This window comes from Rhipicephalus microplus, unplaced genomic scaffold, assembly GCF_043290135.1.
Source record: "Rhipicephalus microplus isolate Deutch F79 unplaced genomic scaffold, USDA_Rmic scaffold_21, whole genome shotgun sequence".
NCBI classification, from domain to species: Eukaryota; Metazoa; Arthropoda; class Arachnida; order Ixodida; family Ixodidae; genus Rhipicephalus; species Rhipicephalus microplus.
Window position 1 is genome coordinate 3,731,254 of NW_027464594.1, and position 11,430 is coordinate 3,742,683.

Genomic DNA, 11,430 nt, shown 5'->3' on the forward strand with positions numbered 1-11,430 from the left:
GCAGCCATACAGACGTGGCCTGTCAATGAAAATGGGTAGCAGACCACGTCCGTACGGCTATTGCGGACGCGCAACTAAATCTGTGTACTCTTTCGGCTAATTTATCGGTGATGAAACATACACGATACCCAACCCGCCTCCCGTGTATTGGCGTTTGAAAACAAACGTTTATTCGAGGAAACGCTACACCGATTTTCACTTCAAACCGTTCTTCAAGCACCTTTATCGACGCCCGTTTCAACCTTGTCAATGCCATGCGCACCGCTGCTGCTTCGGATAGCATCAGGGTTCCCTTAGGAGAAATGGTCCATAGTATTTATTGGAAGAACTGGCCGATGAAAGGGCTGTGGCTGAGGAAGTTATGGTTCTCGTAAATACGGTGGGCATCACGCGGCAGGCACGTTTTGACACAGCGGACAGAGCGCCTTCCTTGCGGGCAAGTGTACTTCAAAGAGCACGTCCACGTGAACAGGTCCTTGTGGCACGAGCCCGGTTTGTGCTTCTGCGGGCAGCCTGCATCGAAGACGAATGGAGGAGTCGGTTCAAGTCTCAGTATAAGACCTCATTTGGGTTTCTTCAGCAATGTGTCAATAGTTGTTCTAACCAAGGAGTAAACACACACACACGCGCACACACACACATACACGCACACACACACACACACACACACACACACACACACACACACACACACACACGCACACACGCACACACACACACGCACACACGCACACACATACACATACACGCACACACACACGCACACACACACACACACACACACACACACACACACACACACACACACACACACACACACACACACACACACACACACTTACACGTTTGCACAGATGTTACAAAATATTAGAGGAGCTTTATTGCAGCAGTTACTTGTGCGTAAAGCAAGAAACATCAAACACACCATCACGCTAAAGACATAGCTTAGGACTCTGTACTCAGAACATTCTTATGTGATTCTTAAGGGGAAAAAAGAGAAAGGTGAGCCCTGTAGGTGTCTGCATCAGAGTGCGACACCTCAACAGTAGCTCAGAAGGGATGGGGGTAGGAAAGGATTAAAGTGTAGGAATAAAAGGTATATATAGAGAGGAAGGAGAGAGCGAGACGCAGGGACAGCGAGCGCCGAAAGTAAAGAGGAGATAGGAAAAGTGGACACGGTCGCAGGAGTCCAAGGACGGGGCACCACTCGGACACCATCTCCTGCCGCCGACATCTTTTGTCGGCGGCAGGAGATGGCGTAGGTGGAGCCCAGTCAGCCAGAGCTGCGCCGTCATCGGAGATCGCGGGGGCACAATCGGTCGGCACGAAATAGAGAGAGCGAGTCGTACTCAGGACATATCTTAGGAAATAAACCGAATATATAATATAAAAGGCGGATATACTCCAGCGTAATGTCCACGTGTGTCTGCGGATGTAATGGTTACGTCAAGATGGTAGATATAGAGCGATAATAAAACGATGACAAATCGAAAAGAGGGAGACTTTGCCGTCGTTCTGTTTTCGCGCTATATCTACCGTCATTTCGTACCAACTAGCCCAAACGGCGACACTTCTAAGGTATTGTCAAGTTCACAAAACACATATGTCTATAGACCAAAACAAAGTGAATTATGTGGGCGCCGCAATATTTTCACTGCGCCTCGCGTGGTCTGTCGCCAGCGCGGCGAAGCAACACGCTGAACTGACATGCGAGTAGACATGCGCAAATTCAACTCAAAACTTCCTAAGCCAAGTCCAGCTTTGAGCACGTTTCGCGCTTTTCTTCTGAAAATTTGTGCTTCTTTCTTGAGAAACGTTGAGGAGACCTTCCTCGAAGGTTCGAAATGTCTATAAAGCACGTGCAGTACACACTGCAGAAGTTACTTCATAAGGTACGTGCGCCGTTACACTTGTCCTAAACGTGCGCAGTGTGTGCATGCACCTATGAGTCGTAATATCTCCTATAATTGACAAGCAGACTGCGAGGGACAACCGCAATCATTTGGCGCCACATACTCGATTTTTTTTTCATTTAGATGCATGGCAGAAGTGCCTCCAAACACTCATTTTTTAATTAGAGTGTATACTTGCGTGGCACAAATAGTTCTCAAAATACTAAAATCAAGATGGAAGTCGACAGATGGAAACACCTAGTGGAGTAATACGGGTGAAAAGTGCAAATGCCTCAGACAGGCTGGCCCACGTTTCGATAGGAGGACCTATCTTTGTCAAGGTCCTCCTATCGAAACGTCTGCCAGCTTGTCTGAGGCACTTCCACTGTTCACCCTGATTACTCCCCAAAATACTGGATTTTCGAGGACGTTGTTGTGGAAAAATACTCTCCAAAATACTCAGGTTTCTTTTTTCTGAGAGTGTTGCACACACTTCCTCACCCGTATGTTCCAGGATGCACTGTCGCTCGCAGTGTAACTCACTGCCATTGCACTGCTCGTTCGGCACGCACTTTTTCCAGGCTCCATGGATGACGCTGCACTTTCCCCAGAAGCACCCTGCACGAGAAGGCCCGCAACAACCAAATCCACGAGTCATTCCGGTGATAAGAATAAGCGAACTGCTAACTTATTTCAGACAAACGTGAGTCGTCAGGAACAGGGTGAGACAAGAACGGTACGAACGTTGTCTGGCCGTTGAAGTGCTAAGAGATAGACAGAAAATGGGAAATACTTATAAGTTGAATGGCCCCTAAACTACCCCGAGTTGAAAGAAACCAATGATTTCTTCCTCGTCTTTCTTGCCGTGTCTACAGCTGCGATCTCCTGATGCAACATTTGCTTTATGGAATGCATAAATGATGTTAGTACTTTTAAGGTTAAAGGAAGTTGCTGATGGCATCCCGCCACTGCTACCAGTTGTAAAGGTTAAGAAGGTCGATGATGGCATGGCACGAAGGGTTTCTCTTTAGTGTAGCTGGCACCCCGCCGTCGTCCGCATAGCTGATTTTCGCCAGTGAGGAGACACGTTCGTAAGAAGTAGAACGAAAGATTTTATTTACATTATTGAAGAAGGAAAGGTACTGTACAGGGATCCAGAAGATCGCACAATATGTACAACAGAGGTTCAGCTCATGATTTCGTACAAGATTCCGCTCACATGATTCAGCACAAGATTCAGCTAACATGATTAAGCTCTATCTACAAAGATGCTTCGGCTTTTATAGCCCACTGTCACCGCCGCCCGAAGGAGGCGCTGATCACTCTTGCCACACAGCAGGGGACAAAGTCTTAGTGGTACACCCACCAGAAAGGGTGCATATATTGCACCACTCGGCTGGAAAAAACCGTCCAATGGCAACAGGAACGCACCCCACAAACAAGCACCTGGCCCACGCCTTGAAGGCACCGCAGGGCGAGGAGGTACAGTCCGGAGAGGGAAAGTTGAGCTCCTCCGGGGAGATGGCCGCTAACTCGACGGTCAGCAGCGGTCCACGCTGATTTCAGCTTCAGGCAGTCCCAACGCTCCATTTCGGTGAACGGCTTCTTCAACGCGTTCCTACGCTTCCGGGCTGTCGGTGCGTTGAGATGGCCTCACGTAGTTGACAAAAGCCGAGTCACGAGGTTGTCCTAATGAGACCGCCACAGTGCCACCGTTCCCCGCTGATCTAGCCCGTTCAACAAAGGCTTGCCTCGCGAAGCTTTCGTTGAGACCCGACTACTTCCCAGAACGTCTGCCGGACAGCGCCTTGCAGACTGGGCACCGATAGGGTTGAAAGCCCCCGTAGTAGACCGGCTTACGCACAATGGTGCCTGCCCAGACTAATTACCGGGCCAAACGTAACAGTACTAAGCCTTGAGCTTATCATGATATCGACCTTTTCGGCTACACGATGTCAGAAATGCACCAAACGACGGAAAATCAGTTTATCGCACACAATATTCAAGATAGACAACGCAGAGTGTGCGTGCGACCACCAAGGGTACACAGTAAGAAGTTATTTTCGAAGAAAGAGGGGAAGGGGAACCTCCTTTAAATTGTCGTTTTTAGTCTGTATGCCATGGTGAAAAAACATTACGGGGGCGGTGGGGAAGGGGCACTGGCCGGTGTCTTACTCCTTGGCTATCCCTTGACTATCCCTTAACACTCTTTGAGTAACTTCCACAAGCACACTTGTTGGGTACCCAGTACTGCATTGATAATAATACTTGTTGGGTAGTAGACTGGTATTCACTATGGTATGCTTCACCATTCTTCGGAGGAGCGTGGTATCCGGAATACACTCGCTAAAAAAATTGTGGAATATTTTTATGCAGTGGCTGACGATGATGAACAATTATGCCTGAAGAGGCTATGCGCCAAAGTTAATAGGTGAACTATAACAAGTTTTTGGAATGGGTTCGATCACTGAACGATCCACTCTTTACGCAATTGGCATTGTGCGACAACTAATTGTTCTTTCGCTGTTTCACAACGCCTTATAAGTCGCATTAACGCGATTGCTTTCCCGACATCAAGACTGCCCAAGGCAAGTTCGAGAGCGAGGCCCAAGCGCTGTCGTGGCTCAGTGGTGGAATACTGAGCTGGCACGCAGCGGACCAGCGTTTGAATCGCCGTTTGCCCTTAGGGTTTCTTTTTTTATTTAATTATGTCTTGTGGTATCGGTTACGGATACCGGCTGTGACGACGGACAACTACAGTGACGCGCATGATCCGTGTTCTGATCCAATAACAGTTTTTGCCATAAAACGTTGGGGTAGGTACTAACATTCACTGTCACTTGAGCCTTGAACCAGAGCTAGATAATCATGTTTTGCATTGCTAAACGCTCAAATTAGATATGCTGTAACTCTCTTATCCTATAGTGCCTGAGACATATATGATAACCACTCCTTATAGACGTCCCAGTGCTGCTGCTGGAACTCTCGTTCACTGTCCTTTCTTTTACTTGAGAATTTCGATGCCCCATGGAAGATAACCCGCACGCTTTCCAATTGTTTCTGTCTCTTCATTTTCGACTTGATGTCATTGTATCTAGCATAAATAGACATTCCTTGTAGCACTTCTTTTCGTGTATCTATTGCTTTATAACGTATTCATAATCAAATTGAACAGCCGAAATGGTATAACTTCATAAGTAGTGCTGACATCATCTCGACAGAAATATTAACCCGGCGTAAGATGCAGGTAGCTGCATGTGTATTGTAAGGCAGTAGCAGTGTTGGGGTCACGACGGCGTTTGTTAGGCGAAATCGCCCGATCAACGCTTCGAACGAAGACGACGTTCACCGTGATAATGGTTATGTACAGATGAAGAAGATTAAGGTCAAATGTTGTGAATATTGCCGTTACGCTATTTTCAGTTCAGATAGTAAGTAAAGCTTTTAGCTGTGATGCTTCTTCAGACTCTGAAAAGCAAGATTTTGGCTGTTACGTCCGTAATTATTTAGGTAAAAATAATCATCAACAAAGATCTTGCCCTTGATATAAAAAAATAATTAAGAGTACCGTGTGTTTAACGTGGTTATTATGCGTTGTAACGCCAATGGCGTAGACTAAAAATTACACTTAAAATGCTTTGTGAATGTTCTATTAAAATTTATCACCGATACGGGATAAATAACAAAAATATCCTTATTAGTGCTGCATTTCTTACACATTTTTCAACTGCTTCTACACTTGAAGTACACTCACAACAGGAGGCTATCTACCTGTGTAAGCAGCATTCGCATTGCTCACGCACAATTGAAGGTGCTGATGTACTGACAAAATCATATTCTGGTAGCTTTCTTTTCGTACTTGTTCTAAGCCGAGAAAACCTTCCCCTTCACGTGATCGTCTGACGATGAAATGTTTACCCTCAAGATACATTCGCATACATTTTGAGAAAATCAATTATTCTGAAAAATCGGAAATCGCATACACTCTGAAATCAGCAATATTTGCATATACCTCAGGAATAGTTCCCTATTTATGATCACATATATTAGACCATTGACCCAGTGAAGCACCAAAGTTTCTCAATGCAACGTCGAAAAGTCGAGGGCGAACAATGATTATCAGTTTTCCTTCAAATGCTATACAATTGACGCATATTGTGATAGGTTGTGCACTGAATATATAAAGAAAAAGTTGCTCAGGTCTTTAAAACCTCCAGTGTGAGTCCCGTACCAAGGTAATTTCTGTTCGCCTTTTCAAAGCCACATGACATCGGAATGAGAATCCATCGACTCACGAATAACTCTCTTATTTCCGGTGTCAGTCGCGGCAACAGAGGACAGCAATATGGCGGCCAGCAGCAGCGATGTCCTGTCAACCATGGCTACCGTCACAGTCAGCGTCGAGTCCCACCACCCCTCAAACGTTTCGTTCGGTAGCCTCCACGTGTAAGTGTCACACACGACGCAGCGAACACTAAAGCGGCATGAAAAGAAAGTGACCGAACCAAGCTTAGTGCACTCAGCACGTGTCAGTAAGGAAGCTGCACACAAACCCACTGATACTCTAACGCAAACATTTTTTGTTTTAGCAAACGCAAGCGCCCTCTAGGTCTGAAAAAGTACACCACGCACTTAGTTTAGGTACTGAGTTCTAGCCAACCGTTAGTTTACTTTTCTGCCACGAGTGTCTCGGATTTAGCTTACTTATCATTTGGGGCTCGATTAGTTAGCCACTTTATTGACATGTGGCGTGGTGAGAGGTTCGTGCCCCCAGGGTGAACGCAGAAAGTTCTCCGACTAAGCCGTCCTCACAGCCATCTTCAATTTCCGGTCTTCAAACGGCGCGTTAGCGGGAAAGCCTTTTGATGAAGTCCGCCTTGATTCACGACACTGCCGCGAGAAGCCTGCTCCCTCTAAGCAAATCCTTATATTTGCATACGGCAGCTTGATTTGTAAGTGGTTCCCCTTCTTCCGACTCGTGCGGATCGTGAACGCCGGGCAGAAACTCTCGGGCGTCCATGCGTTACGCTTGCTCTTATTGCATAGCCAGTCACGAAGGTAAGGGATCACGCGAGACTCCGGCAACATCCATTCCGACTGACTCCACGTCGCGAGAGCGAATTTGCACCCAGCAGCAGAGCGATAAAGAGCACCGCTAGACTTTCCCAGTAAGATATGCGAAACGACTTGTTTTGTTGTCGACGCGTCACACATCGTGAGGCGCCGATTTGCCTCTGGGTGACACGAAGACAGCAGGTTGTTCGACAAGGGGACATTATAGGACCCTTCAGGTAGATAAAATATTAGACGGCCAAGAACAGAGCTGGAAAAAGAGCAAAGAACGAGAACCACGACGTAGAGAATTGTGTCTGCATGTGAAGTGCGTAATCAGGTTCTTAAACAGAACTGTCAAGTGCCAAAATCTATCAAGCAAAAATGTTAGATGCAGTGACGCCCTTTCGAAAGCCTAGCCTCTCGTAGGCAGCTGTTGCTTAGTAGCTTAGAGGCACTCCGCCATCCCGTAGGCACCTTGGTACGTAAGTAACAGTTGCTGAATGCCGAAAAATACTCAAGGGCGTGCCACATACGCGTGATTCCGATAGGTGCCTGTGCTTAACCTTCAATATCAGTGGGAAATCAGAAAAGACCACCAAGAATTGGCAGGAGAAAGGACCAAGTTCAGGTCGATATTGCTCGTGTTTGTGTGACAGCGTGGAAGATTTTAGGTTTAAGTTCCGCAAACTGAGAACAATGTCATGGGCCTCTGTAATGTTGGTCTCTATGTCCTGCTGCTAATACTGCTGTTACTGCTGCACTACTGCTGCTAAGTCCATGCATCACTGAGGTTGACAGTTGGCAGTTCTATTTATGAACTGGCTTACCTACTTTTTTGTGCAGGTTGAATTCGTAATTATCTGTTGCGGCCCAGTGGCGACAGCGATTGCCACGGCCTGATGCGTAGGATAATGCGCTGCGTCGACATACGCAAGGTGCATGGCCTGCGCGTAGTGCTTACCCTGTTGCTTGGCGTGGTCTACTCGTTTTTGTGGGCTATAATGAGGGTGCTTATTGTGCGGTATGGGGATAATCCCGAAGGTGTCGCGAATGTCTTGAGGAATTGAGAGTTTCCGGCCAAACTGTAAGACGTAAGGTATGCCGAGTGCGGACATGAGATGACGTGCTGTAGGAGTTTGGCCAAATCGTTCATGTTCCGATATACGTTGGGCTTCAGTGAATTCGTCCATAGTATTGTGAAGTCCTTGATGATGGAGTTTCTCATTGGGCATAGACATGGGAAGATGCAGCGCACACTTGTAGCAGCGCGTGATCATTATGTTCAATTTCTTTTTGTCGGTAAGCGCAAGTTTCATAAATGGAACAACGTAGAGGATTGTGCTTGCGGAGAAAGCAGTCACAACTCGTATGAGATTGACCTCTTACATGCCTCACTGTTTGTAAGTGGTGCCGGAGATGAGCTTAGTATTCTGATAGACAAGATGGTGTTGTAGTTGCATTGTTTCCGAATCGCCGCCGCTTTGGTGAATTCGGAATACCAATACGTGAATGACAGGGACTGTTCCTATAAGTTTATGTGGCACATGCAGATTTATCGTGGGAAGGTTGTTCGGGGCAGGTTGTGATTCTATCAATAGCCAATCGAAGTAGATCCTGTTTCTCTTCGTCGCTACCTCTGGCAATTTGCAGCATGATATCGTCCGCGTATATGCTATGGTAGAAGTCGGGGATATCTTCTAGAAGTCACGGAAGGTGAAGCATGGCCAGGTTGAAGAGAAAGGGAGAGAGAGCTGACCACTATGGTTTCCCTTTCTCACCGAGAGTGACGGAAGGTGCAAGCAAATCGTTGACTGAGAGTGTGGCTGTCCTTTCCGTTATAAAGTTGCGGACGTAGCGGTAGGTACGGGCACCTACGTTGAGCTTGATGAAGATGCCAAGAATGGACGTGTGTAGAACATTGTCGAATGCCGTGGTTAGGTCTAGCCCGAGATTACTACGTGTCCCGTACCGTGAACCGTCTTCACCGTCGATATTGTGAGATTCCTCAGTTGCAGTATTGCGTCTTGTCACGGTCGAGACTTAAGGGTGAAATCTGAACATTGTATGCGGGTAGAGGGCATGCTCTTCTATGTAGCTTTGTAGCCGAGTGCGAATAACGTGCTCAAGTACCTTGCCGACACAAGATGTGAGAGATATCGGCCGAAGGTTCTCGATTGTAAGTGGTTTTCTCAGTTTAGGTATAATACCCCTGTCACATGGGCACTTAAAAGTCTTTTAAGTAAGCGGTATTTTTCCGAAAAGGAGTTCCTGACAGCAGACACACGGCACAGAGCGAACTCCTTTTCAGAAGCGGTCTTTTTCGTAAACGGCGTTCGTCTATCTCTTTTACGGCTCCGAATGAGTAGCCTCGAAACCAGTGGGCGCCAGCAATTTTCGAGTGGTGGGAAAAAAAGATCGAATGCTTATTTTTCTGTCACCAAAACTCTTTGTAAAAACATATTTCATATCCTGCAGAAGATGTAATGAACTCTTTAGTTGGTTATTTCCTTTTCTACTCTCGTGAGCAGCTACAACGCGTCGGCAATATCACGTGGTGACGCTCGGTCTTGCACTGCTTTATCCTCTCCTTGGCGGCTTTTGCAGCGTCTGCCTCGCTTTCCAGAGCGAGAAGGCAGGCCGTGAGGCTTGCGATCCTCGCTTTTTCTCCCGTACGGTCCCCCATAACGTGTCGAGAGCAGTCGAGAGCAGCGAAAAACAAATACGGTAAATAAAATCACAGTGGTGCCAGACGGACTTGTGCACGTCGCTAGTTATGGGAATGCTTCCATATCTAGTTCAAAAACATTCACATTGGTGCTTCTTCATCTCTTATTCTTAAATTTATTTGAAGAAACGAGCAGTGCAACAAGTCTTTAATTTGTACATCATGATACATCGTTTAATTTTCATTGCTTCTCTTCTAACTGCTAGCGCCACGCTTTCGCTAGCGTCTTCGAACGAAAACACTAAAAGGAGATCGTTGCTGCCGTGTGTCTGCGCCGCAAACACCTCTTTGTTAAAAGTCTTTCAACTTCGTAAAAGACCGCTTACTTAAAAGAATTTTTGCGCGCCCGTGTGACACAGGTATAAGAATGAATGTGGCGGCTTTCCATTGTTTTGGCATTTCTCCCGACTCCCAAGCAATTCAAGGATAAAATGTGAGCGTATCAAGCGACTTTTGGTCAAAATTTTGTAAGTTTTCCTTTGTAATTTTATCCGGGCCGGGTGCTATTGTGAATCGCGTCGCTTTCACCACTGCTGGGTAACACATGTCTCAGCTCGTGGGTGCTTCTGCGCAGAGCTGATAGACGGAGCGGACAAAGCGACGGTAGTTAAGCCTATATTTATGTACAGCATAAATATAGATGTTGCATATTCGGCGCTGGGGCTGGCAGCCTAAAGGGGCCCTGCGACACTATTAAATGCGAAGCATTTTTTAGCGAACTTCGGCGACTTTGCGCGTATCTATCTATCTATCTATCTATCTATCTATCTATCTATCTATCTATCTATCTATCTATCTATCTATCTATCTATCTATCTATCTATCTATCTATCTATCTATCTATCTATCTATCTATCTATCTATCTATCTATCTATCTATCTATCTATCTATCTATCTATCTATCTATCTATCTATCTATCTATCTATCTATCTATCTATCTATCTATCTATCTATCTATCTATCTATCTATCTATCTATCTATCTATCTATCTATCTATCTATCTATCTATCTATCTATCTATCTATCTAGCCGCCTGTGACCTTTAGCTTTCCGGGCCGTTTGGATATTGGTATTGAAACCAAATGGTGTGGAATAACATGACTGTATGAAGGACATATTTGACTAGTCATAACATAAAACTCATTACATTGATGCCATGAATGTCATGATTTACATTTCATGGTCCTGCAGCTCTTGTTGTTTCGTTCACATGACATGTTACGAAACTGGCATAGTATGACATGATTGCACGGCGAACACAAGCGACAGACAGTAACATGAAAATCATGACATGCATGTCATGTAACAACATGACTACATGCCAACCTCATTATGCGATCACGGGCGTTTCGCTAGCGTCACACACACCAAACTTGGTATTACGGGACGTGAATGGGCGGCGAAGGTATCATACTGGTGCAAACATAATAAACATGAGATGCGTGTCATGTAACAACATGGCTACATGCTATGCTCATGATGCGCTCGCGGCTGTTTCGAATGCTTCACTTGTACCAAACTCGGATTACGCGACGCGAACGGGCGACATAGGTAAATGAGACATACAAGCATGATAATCAGGACATGCTGTCATGTAACAACATGACTACATGCCACACTCATCATGCGCTCGTGGCCGTTTTGCTAGCTTCACATATACCAAATTTGGTATTACGTGACGTAAATGGATGACAAAGGTATGTGACTTGTGCAAACATGATAATCATGAGATGCGTGTCATGTTCGATTATGACT

At 45.9% G+C, this 11,430-nt stretch overlaps 1 protein-coding gene across 1 annotated transcript; it reads right to left on the bottom strand.

The window, feature by feature from the left end:
• Positions 1-316: 316 nt before the first annotated feature.
• On the bottom strand, positions 317-6,334 carry LOC142785393 (uncharacterized). The gene is made up of 3 exons (XM_075883875.1): positions 6,188-6,334; positions 2,394-2,510; positions 317-513 (listed from the first exon to the last, which is right to left on the bottom strand). Exons 1-3 carry the CDS (start codon positions 6,270-6,272, stop codon positions 317-319), a joined length of 399 nt encoding a protein of 132 aa, XP_075739990.1. The 5' UTR covers positions 6,273-6,334.
• Between the last annotated feature and the right edge of the window lie 5,096 nt (positions 6,335-11,430).